Source organism: Mchenga conophoros, linkage group LG12 (genome assembly GCF_057382185.1).
Source record: "Mchenga conophoros isolate Kocher_MC1m ecotype Shallow Benthic linkage group LG12, M_conophoros_male_GT1.1, whole genome shotgun sequence".
Lineage (NCBI taxonomy): Eukaryota > Metazoa > Chordata > Actinopteri > Cichliformes > Cichlidae > Mchenga > Mchenga conophoros.
The window spans coordinates 27,785,524-27,807,543 of record NC_140537.1 but is presented as its reverse complement, the minus strand read 5'-3'; the positions used below and the strand labels follow the sequence as shown (position 1 = coordinate 27,807,543).

Here is a 22,020-nt window from a genome sequence, read left to right as displayed (position 1 = left end):
AGGAGTGATAAATTATGTAAGGACATTACTAGCGTTTTTGTTGAATTTATTACTTATGATGCCGAGCCATATGAGAGGCACTAATGTGCCGACTGGAGCCTTCCGGCTGTAATTGTCTTGGCACAGTGACTGTAGGGCACTCTGACTCGCTGGCCTTCAGCCCAAAACTCTAGTCAAAGGGAAAAAATGCATCATTCAAAGAGCAGTGTCTGATGTTTCTTTTGCTGTCCTAAAGGTACGCTGCCTGTTAGCCCTTCAAGGCTTCACGAAGTATCAGGCATAATAAAAGCCCATTAAACTTTTCAACTCTGAATATAACATTAGAAAGAAATGTTAAAAGCCCCCAAATATTACAACATCTACAGAATTTCGAAAAAGAAAAAAGGGAAAAAAACATTAGAAGTACTTTATTTGGATTTTTGTACTTCACAGACAAAATGTGAACAAAGACTCAACAGAGACGATGTAGTCGTGACCTTTTTTCCACTCTTCACTCAGGCTTTTTTCAAAGACCCTTGTGCTATAAATAAGGCTGCTGAGGTTTGTCAACATGATGTCAATTTCTGATTGAAACATAAAAACTAGGACATTAATGCTTTTGAACATTGAAGTGAAAAAGGTCATGCACTGTTATCTTATTTGAAAAAAGCACACAACATCTAAGAGTTCAATATGTTCTGTCGAATGGGCTCAAGTTCCTCCTAGCCGATGTGTCTGACTCATACACAATATAAAACTTCGATGTAGCTTCCAGATCAGAAAAATAAAGCCAATGCAAAGTGTCTAAAAGCTGTATTCAACATGAAAATTACCAGATGGAGATAGCTGTGGTTTCAAAAAGATATTTGGCAGTATAGAAGTTTATTTCTGTCTTGTCCTCTGTCACCTACCTCCCCTGTTTCCTGCTCAGTCACTCATTCCGAGTCATAAACCTTAAACCTTAAAGCAAAGGTTCCTATGCTTTTGTCACTTGAAAGTAATAACTAATAAGAATAACGTATAAAGCTTAATATTGTATGGTTGTTATTTACATAGCTCTCCTACAAATGCTACCCTGGGGTAAATGCGTTTTTTGGTTAAGAGCACATTAGCTGTGCCACCTGTTCATAAAGAACTTGAAATAAACTGGACTCCAATAAATATGAATTAAACATTTTGAAAAGTTAAATTTCAGTATCTTAAATTACTCCTGTACATGTGTTTCATAATTTGTGAACACATGCTTTTACCTGTGTGTCTGCTCTACTTATATATGTATATTTCTTTCTTTATTTTTATTTTCTTTATATTTTTTTTACAATGAGTGTTGTAATTTCAAACATTTATTTCTTATGATTTAAGCTCACAGAGTCAGGCTTATAGAAAAAGTAAGCTTATTGTTGAAATTGCACTCCTTATATTAATATATTAACAAGTAGTTAAAACATCTTTGCACTGATAGAAAGAGGACTTTCATTGGTCCATTAAGCTCATACTGGACTGTATGTGGCCCACTATGTAAAATAAATTTGACATCTCTGATGTGAAGGGCTCATCAGCTGCTAAACACCACAGTTTCTTCGTCTTCACGTCTATGTTTCATGACTTGCGTTTGTACTTTTCTGTGATGTAATCTAGACAGTATAAAATAAACCAAAATGAACTTATCTTAGTTTGTTATAGGAGGCAGTGTGGACATCACTATTTGATCACTCTCCAAATGATTGACATCCACTAAGAAAGACTACAAATACTAGAGTTAAATTTAAACCCTTTAGATATGCTTAAAAACCAGCACAATGGGTCCTGTTGGTTATATTTGTCCACATATTATTTTCATATATTGTCTATAAACGTATTAATACTTAATAAATATTATTAATCAATTAACATGTAAGCAACAAGTTGTAACTGTTCCAAATTTCATTGGTGATAACATTCAAATGCAGAAAACCGTTGATTGGCTGAAGCGTACAGTTTATTAAAGATACAGTGATTAATACTGGAGTATTATTTCCTGTGTTAAAACTAAGTAATCAGAAGTCTTGGATAAGTCCAGCTGTGTTTACTAGGAGACAGAGATTAATCACAGAGAAATCTGATCATGCGGTGGCGGCCTTTAAAAGTCCAAAAGTTCTTAAATGTCAATTTTTCACGAGCTCATCCTGACAACTTTTTCTTTTTTTGGGCAACCCTTTACACAGTTTGTTTTGCTAAACTCTCAAGGGAGCAGACTATCTTTATTTTCATAACCAAATTTGGAAACAAGCAATGTTATGTAAAGATTTTTGTAGAAGTGTTTCCATAATGGCATGCAACACCACAGTTTATTACATAAACCATAAACCGCATTAAAGCCTCATAACTTAGAATTTATACGCAGTATACAAACATTTAATAAATGATTTATAGCACACTATAATGTAAGCAGGTACAAGTGTTTATACATGCACATGTAAACAGTAATAACTCATTGAGTGGAGGCTGAGGTCTTATAAGTTCAAAAGGCAACATGATACAACTCAGCGGTCTTAATGTAACGTTATAATTGTTGATTGATTATTATTAAACACTTTTGATATTATCATATAACTAACCTACAGTGCAGTGCACTCAGGCAGTGCTTAAAGGTGTATAAAAGTTTACCCAGCAAAGGCTGCAGGTGGGCTGTTACCTTCAAACGAGGACATCGGCTCCAGGATCCCAAACTGCTTGAGAACTGCCATGAAAAGGATGATGACCACGCCGATGGCGAAAAGCTCCATGCCCTGGATCCCCATGACTTCAGAACAGGCAGGAGCCCACTCAGGGCCAACCAAGCCCCCGGGGATAGATGAAAGAAAGCTCGGGTTGATGCGAGTTAGCGCTCTACTCAACAACAAGCGGTGTCAACAGGGATGAGCCAAGAGGCAACAGGAACCGGCCTGGTTAGTGGGTGACTGCATGAAGCTGTCTCCAGGCCCAGGAAGCAGCATGAGAACCAGCTGGATGAAGGCTCCTCTAATGTCAACACTGATGCTGAAGTGGAAAATATGTGGAGGCTGACATATATGGAAAATCTTCCTCTCTGGACCCATGAGAAAAACTGGGAGCTGTGTCACAGGCCATTTATTAGATCAAGTTAAAGGAGACTTTTAGAGCTCACAGTGGAAAAGACACACGTTACTACTCAGCCTCTTAATCCAGCTATTATCAGTCTTCGCTGCATAGCGTGGACTAATAAATCACATCTTGGTTTTAGATTAAAATGTCATTTAGAAAAAGCAAAACAATGCGGTGCAGCGTCGGTGTCCATTTTCATGAGTTTGCACTCATTTACTAGGAGAAAGTCAGACTGAATAGGACAGGCTTATTGAACAGAACATCCAAGAAGAGAATGTGAAAAACCCAGGTCTTCTCATCTTCCATGCCATAAAATGGCAAAACAGCATTAGAGATCATAAATAAATCACTCCATTACAATTTCGAAACCGCATGAGCAATCTCTAAAACCTCAGCTCTGGAAACAAAAAACACTTCTTGTTTTATCTGCAAGCTGAGAACTATCTGACTCTCTAACCTCAGCGGTATCCACTTTAAACGGACCGTCCAGTCAAGACGGAAAAAACTGAACTTTGCTCAAAATAAAAAAATTCGGATGAAACAACAATCTACCCCGAAACTGATGGGACTTACTTGATGTTTAAAATCATTTAAACAATCACTTTTTTCTGCTCTCGTACTCTTACAATAGGAAGTAATCCCCACGTCCACCATTCAAGCGTAAATTGAGCGTCCACAGTTAAGTTTAAACTTGGCATCGCAGTCCACTCTTCATTGTTTGGCCAAATCCAAGTCCAGATATGGAAGAGTATGACCCCTGAGAGAACATACTCAGAGCAGCAGCAGCAGCAGTGTCCGGGAAGGGAAATCCTGAGAAACTGAGAGTCGCTGTGGGGAATGAATCCTCCCCCCTCAGTGTCTGCCTCACTCGCATGCACTTTCCCACCCCTCTCCTCTTTCTCTGCAGCTTCCTGAATTAATCTGTTGCTGTTTCTTGCTACAACTTTTCACCCCTCAGCTCAGTTGCTCCACCTTAAACCTTGTGCACATCCCGTCCTTCTACTTTTTTTTTTTTTTTGAACCTCTGGGTTCCTCCTTTTCTTCCCTCTGTCTATATGTGCTCTGGAGCTTTCAGCCTCCTCCTCCTTCCCTCTCTATCTCATCCGTTGTTCCATAACTATGGCCAATAGCAGACTTTCTCCCCACTCTGTTGAGCTCTTTTATGCAAACTATTCATTCTGCATCCACCTTTTAAGGCTTAAAACATTTTGGGGAGCAAGTTGCAGTAATGCTCATTTATAAGAGCCCTCGATAAATGGCCTCTGATAAAGAGCTTTATACTGTCAATAAATAGCTGCTATCCGCATGTCACTTTGCGGCCGTTTTGCATCTCTTCCGTGGTTGTTTTTTCTTCCTTTTCTGGCTACTTTGTGTTTCTTTGTGACAATTTTGCACCTTGTTTTTGCAGATATGCAGTATTCCTTTTGAACATGTGCCATCTTTGTATCAGCTTTCTGTATTCTTTAATTGTTTTGCATTTTTTGTGGCTACTTGAGTCACTATGTCGTAATTTCTTGCGGTTTTTAAGCTGTTTTCCCTTTTCTGTGTTCCCATTTTGGTCTATTTTGCATCTGCTGTAGGTGTTTTATTTTTCTTTGTATTCATTTTGTGAGTGTTTTACTTTTCTTTGTGATGTTTCTGTACCTCTTTGCAGTAATTCTACATCTCTTTGTGGTTATATTGTGTATTTTTGTAATTTTTCTTTTTTGGTCAGACTGTATTTGTGTTTGTTTTGCATCTTTTTTGCAAAATGATTTCAGTATCTTCTTGTCATTTTGAAATTTTTGTGCACATCTCTTTTTATAATAGTTTGTTGTGTCTTTGTGGCAACTTTGTAAGATGTTTTATTTTATTTTTTTTATTCTGGTACATGTTTTTAGTTATTTTGTACCTTCATTTTGCATCTTATAGCTTTTGTGATATTATTATATTGTTATATTATTTCATTAATCCACATATGATACACATTACACCACTGTGGCTCTGCCAGCTCCATTACTGTCACCATCCTCAGCTGATCCTGTTTGCATATGAGGGCTGGAGTCAAGAATTCGAGGTTGAGCAAACGCAGAGATCAAATAGGAACATCAGCCTCCCTACACGTGTAACTTCTTGATCTTTCCACTTATCTGTTTTACTCTGAATCAGACGTATAAAGAGTCCTAATTATGCATCGCTAAACCATTTTAATGATTACACAGAATTACTGGAACATGGTCCACAGTTTGCCAAGGATAACATGGAAAAATATAATTGAGTGAGTATCAGCGTGCATAAGTATGGTTGTGTGAGTGTGTGTTTAGCAGGTCAAAACAGGATAACTGATGACTCTGCATTTGCTAATGCATCAAGATAAGATGTGTGTGTATGTGTGTTTGTGCGCGTTATTGTATTGACTTGGATGGAGAAAGGAGATGCAGATGGGACGCTGGAGTGGGAGAGATCAATATCTCTGTGGTGAGGTGGTGGAGATCCCCTCTGTTTTTCCTGCTTTTTGTGAATTTAACCAGAAAAACCGAGGTCACCTATCACTGACAGAATCACGTCACTGGTTACTCTGTGGTGGGATTTATAATGAGTGTCAAACTTACATTTTTCACACAGCTTTGAAGGAGGATTTGACAGGAGACAAGCAATAATGAGCCAACATTAAATACACACACACACACACACTGCATGCATGTATCTGGGCATGTGTGTATACTTATGAATAATTGTGTATGGGTCTATTCTGAGAAAATATCAATGCTGGCGGATTTCCGTGTGTGTGTGTGTGTGTGTGTGTGTGTGTGTGTGTGTGTGTGTGTGTGTGAGAGAGACCATTAGGACACTAACAGGGTTTAAAAGGTAGGCTTGTTGCTGATGCTGACACAGCAGTCGGTAAATAGGAAGAGAGGACCCAGACTGTTTCCTCTGAGTCAGACATATCAGCAAAGATCTACTGAGATTGGAAGACACACTTAAATAACACTTAAGCCTCTTCAGTACAATAGCACCAATTCACAAGAAATGACTCCTTGCTTCACAAGTTTTAATATTTACATAAGAAGTTTGACCAGCGACTAAAATTAGAACTTCAAGCTACAGATTAGAACACAGATGTTATTGCCTGTGCGCTGACGTTGCTTACCAGTGCACCACCGTGCTGCCCTCAAATATGGAAGCAATACCTTTTCATAGAGTATAAAGAGACAAAAACATAATTTACATGTAGAAATTACTGGCTATTTCATTTGTTACACCTGTTCCAATCACAACCCATGCATTTAGCTATGTAGAAATGATTAAAATGACCTGCTGTAGTTCAAACTGAGCATCAGAATGGGAAAGAAAAGTGATTTAGGGGACTTTTTATAAAGATGTTTGTTCTATACTTTTCGAATGTTTCATAATCTTGTACCGTCTCTGTTCAGAAAAAAAGAGACGGTCCGGAAAAAAAGTGTGAAAATGGATGAAAGTGCTTTGTTGGTGACAGAATAACTGCTCGTTACAACCTGGTATACAGAAGATCATTTCTGAGTGCAGAACACGTCGAACCTTGTAGATGACGGGCTACAGCAGAGAGAGACCACACCAGGTGTCACTCCTTTTAGTTAAGAGTAAGAAAACTAGAAGCAACTTCACTAACAGACTGATTCAATTCCTAAAAATACACAATATCTGACTGACAAATTATCATATTATCATTAATATTTGTCATTTCAACTGCTGTAATATTAATACTGTAAGTAAGTAATAATGTGACATTGTCTGTTCCTACCTGAGCGGTGGTACCTGGCTGCACTGTGGCCACAGTGAGAGAGGCAACTGGGCCGAGAGAGGCGCCTCCTGGCCTCCACAGAGAGCGCAGCCATCACAGCTCCCATAATCAGCTGAACTGTCACAATAGCAAGACGTCTAACAGGAGAAGATCCAGATTTTAAATGACTGAATGTAAATGCTTGGTCGTGGAGATCAATGCTAACAAAATGCTTACAAATGTCTGAGCCGCCCGCCAAGTTTGACTCCGAGCACTGAAAGTCTCAGCTCAGCCTGAGAGGAGGCAAACGAGCAAATCTCACCTACTAACAAAGGCAAATGGAAAAAGCGACAGGTGAGAGAGACGTTTGTGTGTGTGCGCGCGTGTGTGTGTGAGGCCACATTTGAAAATCTGTTTGAGTTTGCGACACCACGTCACAGCGCGAGAGGGAGATAAAAAAGAGAAAAGGATCAAACAGCACAGCAGAGCTTCTGACCTTTCACATCACACATGTAGCAGACGCCCCGACATTTCTTTTTTTCTGCCTGTCTCACTCCCTTCCTGTCTTCAGATCGTTCACCTCACATAAACATGACTTCGACTCCTACTGTCTCACAAATTTCTGTGGCTCTGGAAAGTCAAACAACTCCCCAATATCTGTAGTACCTCCAAGAGCATAAGGGAAAGTTTTATGCTTGTCTCTTTTGTGTAAAGAAACCTTAATGTAGTGCTGTTCAGCAATACTGCATTTGGATGTACGATCAGACTCATGCACACAGACGCTCAGACAGCAGCTGTGAATTTAACAGACTGCAAACAAATCTGGTTGCTGTAGAGTTTTTCCAAGTAAAACAGCAATTCTTCTCCATTTTCTCCAGCGATAGAAACTCTGTTTTAAACATACCTGCAGATTTCCTCCACACAAGGGTTAATGGATAAAATAACCCAAAGATTATGTAGTTATCCAGGAATGCCGTAAAACTGCTCATGTATATCTAAAAATGTAATCATAAAGGAATATAAAGACAGGTGCAGCTGTTCAGCCTAGGAACAAATGAAGCAAGGAGGGAGTAAGAATCTGAGCTCCAAGGGAACAATTAAAGCAAACACACAGTCCCACTGCATGTAAAAAATATGACACGTGTACATTTTACAGGTCCACTAACTCTTTGCTTTTAGTTTACTCTTACAGTATGCTTTGAGTTATTATCCATTTCCATCCCATCATTAATAAAAACTGCTGGCACATTTCCACTGGCAGATGTTATGGCATGGGCCACACATGTCCATGCCTTAACATTGCCTGAGCCATGCTTTGTTTCATGAGCTGCTTCTTTCCTCCTCTATACTTTCTCTCCCCATCATTCTGGTACAAGTTAATCTTGGTTTCATCTGCTCGAATCTTTTTTTATCCAAACTACACAGACTGAGTCTAATCTGACCTTCTTGTTCTTGAATGTAGCCAGCGGTCTGCACCTCCATGTAAGTCTGTATTTACATTCATGAAGGTCTCCAAAAGTTGATTCTGTACATCTGGACGTAGCGTTTTGTGGGAGAAACGTTTCGTCACTCATCCATTCAGACTCACCTGACTGCAGGTTTCCCCAATTATAAACTTATAAACAGTAAATTTGCATAATGACTGAAACCAGCCCACTGAAGGAACAATGGACTGGGAGGTCAGTTCCTTAATCATAATTATGCAAATTCTCATGACCATTGATCAACAACCACTGATCAATGACTACCATTCACAGAGAGTTGGGGAATGGCTGCAGTCATAGAATTGTAAGATGGCGAAAGATGTACCTTTAGGCCCCCTCCTCGATTCAGAGATGGTCTTTCCCTTTTCACGTAAATGACCTCCTTGACTCCGCGCTCAAACCAGCGTTCCTGCCTGTCCAGGATGTGTACATCCTCATCATTGAAAGAGTGTCCACTGGCCTGTAGGTGTAAATAGACTGCAGAGTCCTGGCCTGATGAGGTAGCTCTTCTGTGTTGGGGTGGACCAATTTTTGGCGCAGTGTGTTTTGGGGTTTAAAAGCCACAGAGACCCGGTGTTTTGGTCAGTGGTTGTTGATCAATGGTCATGAGAATCTGCATAATTATGATTAAGGAACTGACCTCCCAGCCCACTGTTCCTTCGTGGGCTGGTTTCAGTCATTATGCAAATTTACTGTTTATAAGATTTGGGGAAACCTGCAGTCAGCTGAGACTGAATGGATGAGTGACGAAACGTTTCTCCCACAAAACGCTACGTCCAGATGAACAGAATCAACTTTTGGAGATTTACTTACCTGGATGATTGAGCATGCATCAAGACATTCATGAAGGTGTTTTTTGAACAGAGACTTTGACAATGACATGCCAACCTCCTCTTATTATTAAGTTAGATGTTGAGAAGCTGTTTTTCTTTAACCAGTTCTGTCATTGGGCACTGCAGTTTTCTTCTGAAGTCTTTGAGCTGAGCACGTATAATCTCTTTAAGAAAATACCAGATTGATGAGATTTTGAGATAGGTTTGTGTTTTTAGCCTCCCTCCCTCAATTAGATCATCTCTTTGGACATCACGTTGACATACAAAATGCAACTTTTGTTGTTTTTTTTAAACTTGTACAAATATGGAGAATAAAACAGGCTTATAGCTGATTTTCTTTAGACAGAGCTAGTCAAGCTGTTTATCACCTTATTTTTTAGTTGACTCTTCAGACCAGAGCCGATTCCAAAATGTAATCTCATTTTCGTCTTCACTGCATTATAATGAAATACTCTGGCTTTGATAGGCGAGTCTCTGCTTGGTTTATCTATCCTAAATAGAAATTATTGAATTATTAGAAAATGGAAAAATAAATAATCTAATTTATTAAAATTTGTCATTTCACAGTTTTCCCACCAAAGACAAGGTCTCTATCATTTTGGATATTTGCAGTAAATTTAAAAATCAAAATTATAAAATTATAATTTTTAGCCCATAAAAAGCTGTTTTTTTGACTGTTGTCATAAAACTAAGTTTGAACTGAGGAATGTATTTGCCATGTTATATCCACTCTGTCCACCAGAGGGCGTCAGACACCAAACAGCAGAGAAGAGCCACTCGTGTTATTTCACTGACACAAGAAGAAACTGGAGATATTAGATCAAATTTTGATTAGATCAAGTTTGTATATGATCTGATTACTGCCAGATCATAGACAAGCTTACTAAGCCATAAATGAAAAGGAAGACAATGTGTGGTTTCTCACGACATCTGTATCCATGTTTGACAGGAGAACATCAGGAATAAAACAAAGCAAGAAATTTAATTTGTAAAGCCTGCCTCCCTGAATCCACCCTGTTATTCGCAGTATGTTCACGAACATGAGTGGAAATCTGCGAATGCAAGGAAATCTTTAAAGGCTGTGCACAGATTTTAAACACCCTGCTGCTCAGTCAGAAGAGAGATGACTAAATCATCCAAGTCTCTTTAATGCCCGTTTCTTCCCAAACAACCTACCCCAGGGACATAAGATGAAAACTTTGCACCAAGTGTTGACAGGAACTGCCCTCTACACTGTCAGTAAACAGCACCCCAGACATGTAAACTTGCTCTACGTCCTCTCCAACTCCAAGAGCTGCAAAAACCATTTAGTGGCCATTGGGGGAAAAGATGGCATCTTTTTCACACTTTTTACACTCCTGCTGTCTTTGCCTCACTCCGTCAACTTTTTTAATTTTCCAATTAAAACTAAATCCAGTCTTATATCCATATGAGATAATCTCCTTTTCATAAACCCACCTCAGCCTGGCAGGTTCAAAGCCAGGCCTGGATGTGTGATTAAAACAGAGTCTTACTTTTCCGCTCCCCTCGCGCTGCTACGGTTGTTTTATTTTTAAATTTCTCTTTATCCAGCACTGAAATATCCTCTCATATTCCCTTATCTACCTCTAGCTAGCTGATCACTGGAGACCTGAGCAGAATTTGGTTAGAAATATTCAAACAGGAAACAGCTGAACAGCAGAGAGTTTAAACTGAGGAGGAGGCAAAATAAGTTTTTCATCCATCATCCAGAGTTGTGTCTTGTCACTGCCCTGATATCCTGAGGTGTCCTCACCTGTCTGCACAGAGTTTAGGAGCAGAAAGGGAAACAGCAAACATAATGAGTCTGAACAATTTAACAAAGAAGGTGATACAAGGAGGGCTGATAAAGAGGAAACAGCGGGCTGGAAAAGCAAGAAGTATCAGGTGCTGATTCAGCTGGTGGTGGCTTGATGATGTTTGCTGGACGAAAGGACAGAAGAGGAGGACAGCAGATAGACTTACATCTAATCAATGTTGATGGAAGGACATAGAGATACATTCATAAAGGACAGATCAATAAAAAGGAGAATAGAAGAGTAATAAAAATCTAATTTTGGAGGTCCCAGTGTATGCTTAACACAATAAAAAAGAGCACTTCTTGATTCTTATTTCCACAACATATTTTCATCCTTAAAGTACTTGTGGCAACATTTGTAAAACAAGGCAGACACAGGCACATATTCAGCCTGTTCATAAAGTCAAACAACCAACACAATCGTACCATTGATGATGTACTGTAATACTTCAAATGTCTATCCATTTATTTCTGCTTATCCACTTCAGGGTCATGCTGAAGCTGGGTCAGGGTCAAGCCTACAGCCAACTTTAAAGCCCAAATGACCTGACCCTTGTGCCTGTTTTTGGACTGTGGAAAGAAGCTAGAATACCTGGAGAGAACCCACAGAGACACAAGAATGTAAACTTCACATAGTCCCCAGCTGGGGGATTTAAACCCAGGGTCTACTTTCTGCGAGGTAACAGTGTTAATCACTACACCACCATGCCAGCTTCCTTTAAAAATGAACTTTCAACTTTTGTTGCATAAATGAAAGAATTCAGCCTCTGTGGTTACAATCATAGCCTGCTCTTTTTATCTACATTTAACCAGCAGCATTTGTAACTTTACATTAAAGTTAGGCAGTTTAACTCAGTGGTCCCAAACTAGGGATCAGGTCTCAGGATAAGTCAGTGAGATCATTATTAAGAGAGAAGAAGAAGAGGAGGAAAAAGAAAGCCCTGATGCACCAATTCTATTTGGTATCTTTGGAGCCTGAACTATCATCAAGCCATCTGAGAGATTTTAGAGTTTCTGAAGAATTTCTGAAAAAAGGTTTTTGCTCAATTGACCTAAGTTTAAAAAATTGTCAATTTCCATCAGATAAATGTGAAGGACTACAAGTATAGACAAACATATAATAAAACTACTTAAGTTAAAGCTGAAAAGTGGACTTTGTTACTTATATGACAATAATGAAAAGCATGCATGTAGATATTTTTGAACTGGAAAATAAATAAACAGGACAGAAAACAAATCAGCTTTTGTTTATAAATCATTTTAAATCATGCTTTTTATTTGTTTTTGTTTCTAATGTCTCTGTAAAGCACTTTGAATCACCTTGTTGTTGAATTGTGCTATACAAATAAATTTGCCTTGCCTTGCCTTGCCTATAATCTGCTGTTTTAATAAGCGGAATGAAAAATGCACGACCGAACAAAAAAGAAAATACCTTGAACTAGTGTCCCGGTGATGAAGCCAAAGAAGCAGCGCAGCAGCTTGGTGATTTCCTTTTCACAGTGTGCCCTGCATGCATTCATCATCCAAACTTTGGCCAAATAGACCACACAGTGTAAAAAAGAAATGCTGATCTTGCAGGAAAAATCAGGAATGTGATAAGACACAGAAAAGTCTTCTGATATAAAGGTTGTTTCATTTGTCCCACTTTGCTTACAGGTGATCTTCACTTCCTCCTCCTCCTCTCTCCACTACCCTTGGTGTCTCAGACGAGGTGACTCGAATCACCATTGCTTTCCTTAAACACGACCCAGTCTGACAAACCACAAAAGAATCCCCCCCCCCCCCATCGCCGCTTTTCCTGTTTCAGCCATCATCAGCCATCGTGGTCACTGGGACCACCGTGTCAACGTGTACAGTCACGAAGAAAGAAATCCCAATATTCTGCTTAGCTCCCTCCCTCATTTTCCTTCCATATCTAATCCGACTCATATTACACTTTTCGTGTTACAGTCACTGATATCTCTTCGTCTTTCAGTTTCACTGATACAGCCTTCTTATCTCACTCTTCTTCCCTGGTGTGAGAGTAACTTAAAGTAGAGATTAAACTTTATGCTGACTGAAATGAAAGAAGTCATGCATGCCAAAACAGAGTGGAGCTGTGCAGTATAGCTGACTTTATTTATAGGAACTGTTTATTCGTGTTTTTCCTGTTTTATATCACTTTAAATTCAATATCTTTAGACTACTTTAACCAAAACAAGAAGCATAAAAACATCATGGCATACTTTAAGTTTGTTTAGCGGCTAAAATGTTAATTTTCTTTTTTTACGGAGAAGATATTATGAGTTTATGACTTCATAAATCACGAGAGACAGGAGTATTCCCAGATGAAAATGTTCTACAAATCAGCCTCTGAATAATATATGAACAAACCTCGGTGCTCAGAATACAAATGGGATTAAAACTGGAACGTTTGGTTTGTGCATTTGTGAGCGGAGTGCAGATTTCCATAGATTTCTATACATTTTAATTAGAAACTGCTATTTTACATTGAAAAAAATGCAAGCAACGTTGACACAATGGAACTTACAGTTTATTATAATTATTTTTGTATTCAAAGTTTTCTGAAATTTGCTGTTTGGATGTTTAAATGTGTAAAATAAGCATTAAATGTCTAGTGTGCAGGTTTTGATGAAGAAGACATGTTATGGAAGCTAAATAAATAAATCTGTGCCTATGAAAAAGTCTCATCTTAACATAGATGATTCATTCATTCATTGCAGATATCTGCCTCCCACCAAGTGTAAGCACTTAGTTTATTATTAGTTTGATTAATCTCAGGAATAATCGTAGAACACAACACATTTGTGAAAAAGCCTTTGTTATCTGGCTTTAATCCTTTCTTAACCTTAAAAAGTCCAGTCAAACTTAATCAAGCTTGAATACATGGTTCATAAAACTAGACACGCTTCACTTGATTTATTCACAACTTCACCCATTGAGTGATAAGTAATCCTGAGCTAACAGGAGATATCTGGAGTGATTAATACCTAACTTCATGACTCACTATTGCAACAGAAACATATGTTCAAACATTTCAGTATCCCCTTGGAATACAGTGGATGGATAAGAATACTGTGCAGCCTACACATTACACTTAGAGGAGCTGTGTGGCCATGGACACGTATTCCATGAAGCTCCTGGTACAGTTTTTGTGCTGATGTTAATGCCAGAGGAGGTTTGGACTGTCGCCAGAGCATTGGCGACTTTTACATACCTACCTTTGTGACCGATTTGCTGTGGTTCCTAAATTCTTCCACTTTACATAAAACCACTTACAGGTGAATATCTAGGCAGACTGCATGGCTAGGTGCTTGATTTTACACACCTGAATTTAAAGATTAAGAGGTGTCGCTCAGTAATTTTGTCCATATTGTGTGCTGTTGTCTGAGTGCTTTGTAATGTCTCTGTATTTACTTGATTATTATTATTTTTAAATGTTTTGCAGTCGGTTTTGTGAAGATATTTTTTTGTAATTTGCGTTTTTATCAAGCTGCAGTGCACTAAGCTCTCAGAGCCATCACATTATGTGGATGATGTGTACTAAGAACTACCTCTTCAAATTCTGAGGTAACACTACTAATTAAAATTTTAAATGTAGTTTACATCTTTATACACGCAAGTAGCAGAATGATCTTAAATATATTTAATGTGACATAAACCATGCCAGCTACACATAAAAGTTGTACATGGTCACTGTGATGTCAGCCAGTTGTGCGTAAAGTCCCATTTTTAAACCTTGAGTTGAGAACATTCATCATAACTGGTCTATTTTTAAATCAAACCTCAAGGAGAGGGGAGGATGTTACTGAGAAACCAAGGAACACTGTACAATTATTCCTGAGAGACTTACAAACCAAAACCTATAGTGTTTTATTGATTATTTTACTCTTAATGGGAACAAGATTCACATAATGTGTTATGTACTGTAATGAATAAGACTTTTAACTAGCTCTTGAGGCCATAAACGCAGTAGGAAAATAATTACTGAGATCACAAATTGAGTGAAAAGTAGGGCCATTTTCCTATAGAGTGCTATGCAATCAGATATCTTTTTACAACCAGGAGTCGCCACCTGCTGGTCATTTGCAAGAATGCACGTTTTAAGACAAGCAATTCTCTTCACTTTTCACACACATAAACATATGTCCTGCAAAGCTCACCTCAGTTAATATCTGCATAAAACATGCTACAACCAAGAACAACGAGCAGGAAATTCAAAGCCAATCAGTAAAAAGTTTCTTTTTGAAGTTTCAGCTTTACCAATTTAAAACTAATACTGAATAAATACATCAAGACTAAACATAAGTGATTGAAACTTGACTACATTACCAACTTATATGAAGTGGAGACCATTTAGATAACATCTAGTGCCAAATCCGTTTAATGAGGGTTCCCGGGAGAACAAATCTGCTGGACAGCAAATGTACTGCATCATGCAGACAACAATTTTCTATTATTATAGGTTGATTTCTAAAACCAAGCCCACAGCCTAATAATAAAGGGTTTGAAGGCCTAATGGTTGTGAAATTCAATTCAATAAAGGCTTCAAACAAAGGTAAGAACGAGCATCCAAAATCTGAAAGAAACACATTTATGTACACTGAAATGATCAGTGTTATCCTTAAAAACACAAGGTACCTGAAAATAGAAATGATTAAACCCACTGTCTGTAGTCCTTCGTTTCCAGCAGTGTATAAACTGCAGTTATCCTGCTCAAACCCTGCACACTGTCTCTAACTCTCCACACCTAAACTACACCCACACCACTGATTCACATCTCCGTCTCTGCGCTGCTATTTTTAGCTGCTGGCCATTATCGAGGTGAGGGTTTGCCCACTTCCACTGCTGAATCCCTCTCGCTTTTCCCTCGACACCGCTAAGATGAAATAGATCCCATCACAGCCCCACTTTTCTTTCTCTCTCTGTGATTGTTAGTCCTGTTCTTTTTTACTCACTGCGCTCCTGTTTCCTGCAAACAAAGAGCTTATTCACTGATCTCACAGCCAGAGGCAAAGAGGAAAAGACCTGAAGGATTACTTGAATCTGTTAAAGATTGATGAAGTGCATTAGTGCACATCAAGGCATGTAAAACAAACAAACAACCTCAAAACTAATAGATGTAATTTGGTTGCACAGGTGCTTGGGTGGAAACCTTCAAGGTATAAATATCTGTGCTAAATCACTGGAAGTCCCTCTGCGCACAGTGGTGGACATTATTTTTATTCTCTGCTGGAAACAGCCCGATATTAGATTTATAGTTAACTTTCTATTTTCATTTAAGCAAGCATGATTTAAAAGCAGAAATACGAGAAGTACGAGTTCTTCAAATGTGTCCATGTGGATAAAATTGTTCTGCAACAGGTTTTAGAGAAAATGTACAAAACAGGTCTATGACTGTGTGTGTAGCTCTCCTAATGGGCTTTATTGATTGCATGGGCTGGCCAGAGGAGTGGGCATAATTAATGACTATGACCCGAACTTGTCTCTATAAGCCCGAAAAAACAAAAACAATCCTGGAACAATGATGCAAAAAAAACATATCCAAACATATTTTCCAGCATCTCCACATCCAGGCAATATAAGTTTTATCCACTCAGTGATGAAAAGTGTTTTCAAATATTAGAAATCGTTTTGTCAAAAACTTTGATTACGTTTTTAAAAAAGTGAAGAACTTCTACCAGAGCCATTACATTACAGCATGAACTGAGCTCAGACAGGTCACAGCCACAGACTCTGCCTCATTGTGTTATTTAAATTTAAACTTTAAACTGATTGGACACAGAAATGCATGCCTCCAATGATAAAAACAAGCAAACAAACAAACAAACAAACAAAAAACAAATGAAAATAAAGTTTAGGAGCAGAATACAGTTGGGGACAAATATGGTGTTATGAGGCAGGGATGAGGAAGGAGAAGGAATAGAGACAGAAGTGAAGTAAGGAGAAGGATGGACAGGAAGAAGCCAGGGGTAGGACAGACAGATGATGAAGGAAAAGTGAAGGAATGAAAAAAAGGAGGGATGAAAACAGGAGTAAACAAATAAGAGAAAGATAGAAGGCAAGTAAGTCAAGAAGGAAGTAGAAGAGGCAGCAAGGAAAGAATAAAGTCTGCAAGGAAGAAAGATGATGGTGATTAAGAAGTGACAGGGAAGGACAAGAAGAGGAAAGGAGGTCATGAAGTGCTGAAGAATTGGCAAAGAAAGGAAGACCCAGAGGAGGCAAAGCCCTGATGAGAGCACACTGAGATGATTTGGGTTTCTTCTTGTTTTATAATAAATATCCAGAACTAAACTATGGATTTTATTTGCACTGTAGAAATGTTTTCTTACATTAGAGCTATTTTAAAATCAACAAACATCAGATAATATTTTCTGCCATTCACAAGCAGGCTTCAGTAAAACACATGTATATGTGTATAAAGATTAAAATTAAAAGAGTCTCTTTTCCTCCCTGCGGGGAAAAGACTAACTGTGTACAATAACAGCTGGACCACTGGGTGGAGCAATAACCCCTTTGAACAAACCAAGACTGGAGGCCTGTAAAGCCAGAGGAAGGAACAACTATTTATAATGCAGGGTAATATGCTCAGAAGTCAAACATAATTCTCAAATGTAGCTTTGAAAGGCTTAAGTAACCATTTTCTCTGCTACACTGCAAAGCTAAAAATTTCCAGTATTTCAAGTATTACAAGGGCTACAAGGGAAAGTGGAAACAGTTGGAGAAAACACAGCAGTGCATACAATCAAGGCAGGGAGACAAGAAAACATAAAACAGGACACAGGAGACAACAGAGTATCAAAATAAAACAGGAAGTAGCAAACAGGAGGCAGAGACATGAAAACTCTGGAGTGGCTACACTACACCGAAACACAAAGAAGAAGACTGTTTTCATATTTAAAAAAAAACAAAACAGTGAGGACAAGTATCGTTCAAACATCTGGAACAATACTAGTGAAGGTGCTCTAAGGTTTAATTTTGACTGCCTGTTTCAGTAGTTTAGCTTGTCAATATGTTGCTTATTTTATCGATTATATTTTTAGGGTCTCATTTTACTTATTTACCCCCTTTTTGTTAAAAAAAAAAATCAGCATTTTTTAAACTTCTAATTATTGTATTTTGTTAATCGGTTTTAATTCACTTACCTGTGCTTTTTATTGTTATTGTTATCTATACAGTTTTGTGGTTGCGACCTCTGTGCATCTGTTTTCCTTTCAAAGACAAAGTCAATAGACAGATAAAAAGCAGTGCACAGGAGGCGTTGGAGAGGGCATTCAGGTTTGTGGACAATATTAATGGTGACCGAGGGTGTAGAGGTTTTTGATAAATGAGCGTATGACTTTAAATTATCTCTTGGTACTTGACCCTGAGGTCAACTGACCAGCTCAGTCTGCAGGAACTTTGGGATTCATGTGTCAAAGCCATTGATCAGTTCAAACTCTTTGTGCTTTCACCCCACATGTCACACTCAGCCTGAGATGCTCATGTCACTCCTCTCACCTTTGTCCTGTGGCTGCGTGCTGGCGATGATCCATTTCACCAGGCAGCACTTCATCAGAGCTCTCCGAGAGAACCGCGGCTTCTGCCACTTCCCAGAATCCTTCACTCTGCCCGGTGCAGGCTCGACGCCGTTGGCATCTCCCAGCAGGCTGCCATCGACCACCTTGCCATCCGCCTGGAGAGAGGGGAAGGGAGGGGATGAGGGAGGAAGAGGAGGAAGCGGGAGAGAATTCAGCACAAAATTAAAATTAAACAAATCTGACTGAAATGTTCAAATGGAGCCAGAGATTATGAGTAAGTGTGTGTGTGTGTGTGTGTGTGTGTGTGTGTGTGTGTGTGTGTGTGTGTGTGTGTGTGTGTGTGTGTGTGTGTGCAAGCCTAGAGAATCTGATTAATCTCTGAACTGCAAGTGTTTCAGGAACTCTTTAAAGAGGTTCAGAAAGAGTTCAGTTCTGGATCTCTTTAGTGTTTTATGAGGTTTTATAAGCACATGAGAGCTTTTCCATTGCCACCAACTGTCTGCTGACATGACGTAACAGTGAACCATGACAGTAAAACAGGGAGCTGAACGATGCTGATGATGTTAATACCAGTTGCTGTTTCCCTCTGTTGCTGTTCCCTTTCTTTAACATTGTTTGCAGCCGCTGTTAATGAGAAATATTGATTAGAGCTGCTAGACTATTCCCACCTACTGAAATTAGTCACATAAACATCTCTCAAATGACATTTAAGAGTGTTTCCACTGTCCCAGGAGTGGAAAGGTCCATCCTTTCATTAAGGAGACTGGAGTTTAGCTCTCACTGGGGGCTATTTTTAAATTTCTTTTGCACCCACCAATTGATTTAGGCATTACAAGTTCTTTGTTATAGTAGATTTGGAAAAAGATGGGATTTGGGGTTTAAAAAGACCCTTTCAGAATATTTAATGCATGTTGGAAAGCTTCGTTTTCTAGGTTCCACGGGTACGGTGTCCCAGCCCATCTGAAAGTGATGGCCAAATCCTGCTTTACAGCATTAAAGAGTACGTTTACTGCCTACAACAAAAAAATCATAACCACTGAATATTTTATAAGTCATCCATTTGGACAGAGCTGACCGTTGGGCCTCACCTCTGCCAATTCAACGTTCTGACTTGGACCGCTTCACCGTGTCTGTGTAGTTGGAGCCTTTGTAATGGATTATCAGTGAGGTATCCAAGGATGTTAGGCTTCAGTTTTCCAGAGTAAAAGTCTTTATCTAATTAGTCCTATATGAATTTAGTCCTACTTCATTTCAATAGATGCTTCATCTTATGGTACAATAGAAGAACAAGAGTTTAGCAAAGATTATCATGTGACAAAAACAGAAAATTAAACATATTAATAACCTGAAATAATTATGATGAATAAAACAGTATGGGGTAGGTTATTTTTCTCCATATAAAACCTCTAGAGCTTACACATATGTGTGCCTGTGTGTTGTACCAGTACTGTTTGCCAGTTTGCTACTGTTTGCTAATGCTAGCTAGCTTTCAAACTAAGCTAGCTAGCATTATTAATGCACCCTCGCGCACAAAAAAAACAACATGGAAGTGGCCAGTGATAATATAGAGAAACTAAAAGATGCTAATAGCTCATCATTTATATACATTTTGTGGCGAAGACAACGGCGCATTTATTCAAACAGGAAGTTTAAAGTTTAAGAGATAGATCAAAATAACAGTTACAGCAGCACAAACGATCAGTGGAGGACAACAGACAGTATAAGATGCAATTAAAGGCCAATAAACACATGGAATCATCCAGCACTGATTTAAGAGATTGAGATATCAGTACTCAATACTATATTGACTATACTACATTTATTTTACACAAGCTTCTGTATGGTACATAAGTCAAAACTTTGACGTTGTGAGTTTGTACGTCGAAATTCTGACGTACTAATCTGAAATTTTGCCTTTTTTTTTCCTTGACAAGTCTGCCTGATACTTTTTCTTTTACTTTTTTTTTCCAGTGGCAGATAAACCTTCTTACTAAGAGCCAGACAACAATAACACAACTGGTGAGACACCAACAGTGTATCAGTCACAAAACAGTCTTGAAATTTAAGTAAGGACGGTTTCATATTTCTGGCTACAAATAAAAGCACACAACGTATCTCTGATACCTATTAGATCCAAAAGAAAGAATAAGAGCAAGCCATGCTTAAAGAGATTATTTCCACTTCATCTACAAATATCATGCTCTCACATCTTTAAATAGCTGAAATAACTTTAATTTCAGATTAGTTAAAAGCCTCATTCTGTTCATTTTCATATTTCAGCTCCCTGTAATGCTTACCATGCAAGCCCCATCCCTACCATCTCATTCATATTTAGCATTTATCCGCTTTCATCAGAGGAGATAACCTTTTTGGCTCTAATATATTTTTCAATTTCTTTCCTTCACATCTTGGCATCCTTTCAGTTTTTTTTATCCAGCAAACATTGATTTGATCCGATGCGATCTCTGATTTACTGAGAATGTCTTTTCTTAGATTCTCAATAAGCTCTATTAAGCTGCTCCTGCTGGGTGCATGCAAAATAGTCACATACACACACATGTGCAGGAAGGAAGATGAAAGAGGTGAACAGTGAACAAACAGACACCCCGTTATGCTATTGGCAAGAGAGGGAAGAAAGGGATGACAGAGGGAGAGGAGGGGGGAAAATGAAGATGCAGGGTGCACAAACAAACACACGGAGGATTTTTAACAGCTATTTGATTCTGTGGGAGTCTGACCATGCAAATCCTTTACTTTAAGGCAGAAAGGGAAACAGAGAGAGCGAGAGAAAAAAAAGAAAAAGATGTGAGGAGAACAAGGTCTGCTCATGTTCCTGGAAGAACCGAAGTCAATTACCATAATGAATCGTGGCCCATCTGAGGACGGCCAGAGGACAGAGGGATGGAGGATGGGAAGATAGGAGGTGAAGATATGAAAACACTTTGCTGGGGAATACATTTTCAAGGTTATTTCTGTGCATCTTCCACATGAACAGATTGGTAAAAACAGCGAAAGATGAGTGGAAAAAGTGGCTGAGAGGGACAACTGCGAGGAAAGAGATGGATGAAGATGGCTTGTATCGTAATGACAACATACAATATCTGTTTAATCGCATGTCAACAGTGACATATATGCTGCAAATGTGCTCAGCAGTGACTCGCTTCTTTGGAGAAGTAGATTATTGGAAAGTGTTGTTTTCAGCGTGGCTTTTAAGAGAAAGTCCCAAACTCCAAAGTGAGGGCCGTAAGGCAAACAGATGCAGACAGGCACAGTGCAAACAACAGAAAATGCAGCCCTACATTATTTGTTTATTCATGGGCTGCTGGACATGTAGGCATACTCACAGTCACTCACTCACACACACACGTTTGCAGCTAGTATCTTCTGTTTCTTAACGCTTCAGCTGGCTTTGTCCCGGGGCGGCACTTCCCATTCGTAATGTCTGTACAACATCCACTATAACACTCATGCACATCCTATAAGGGACCCATAACGCTCAGAGCAAACAGAGGAGCCAAGCCGTACGCATCGCTATGCTCTGCCATCA

The 22,020-nt window shown here is 38.9% G+C and overlaps 1 protein-coding gene across 2 annotated transcripts in view; it reads right to left on the bottom strand.

The window, feature by feature from the left end:
* Positions 1 to 22,020, bottom strand: part of LOC146562789 (calsenilin-like) — a 55,193-nt gene that overhangs the window by 15,729 nt on the left and 17,444 nt on the right. Inside the window, exon 3 of one of the 2 annotated variants that reach the window (XM_085294962.1) lies at positions 18,454 to 18,628. In XM_085294962.1, coding sequence (XP_085151088.1) covers positions 18,454 to 18,628 — 175 coding nt within the window. Of the gene's footprint in view, positions 1 to 2,653; positions 6,799 to 18,453; positions 18,629 to 22,020 lie in introns of those variants that run through there. The other variant, XM_085294963.1, reaches the window with a different exon arrangement.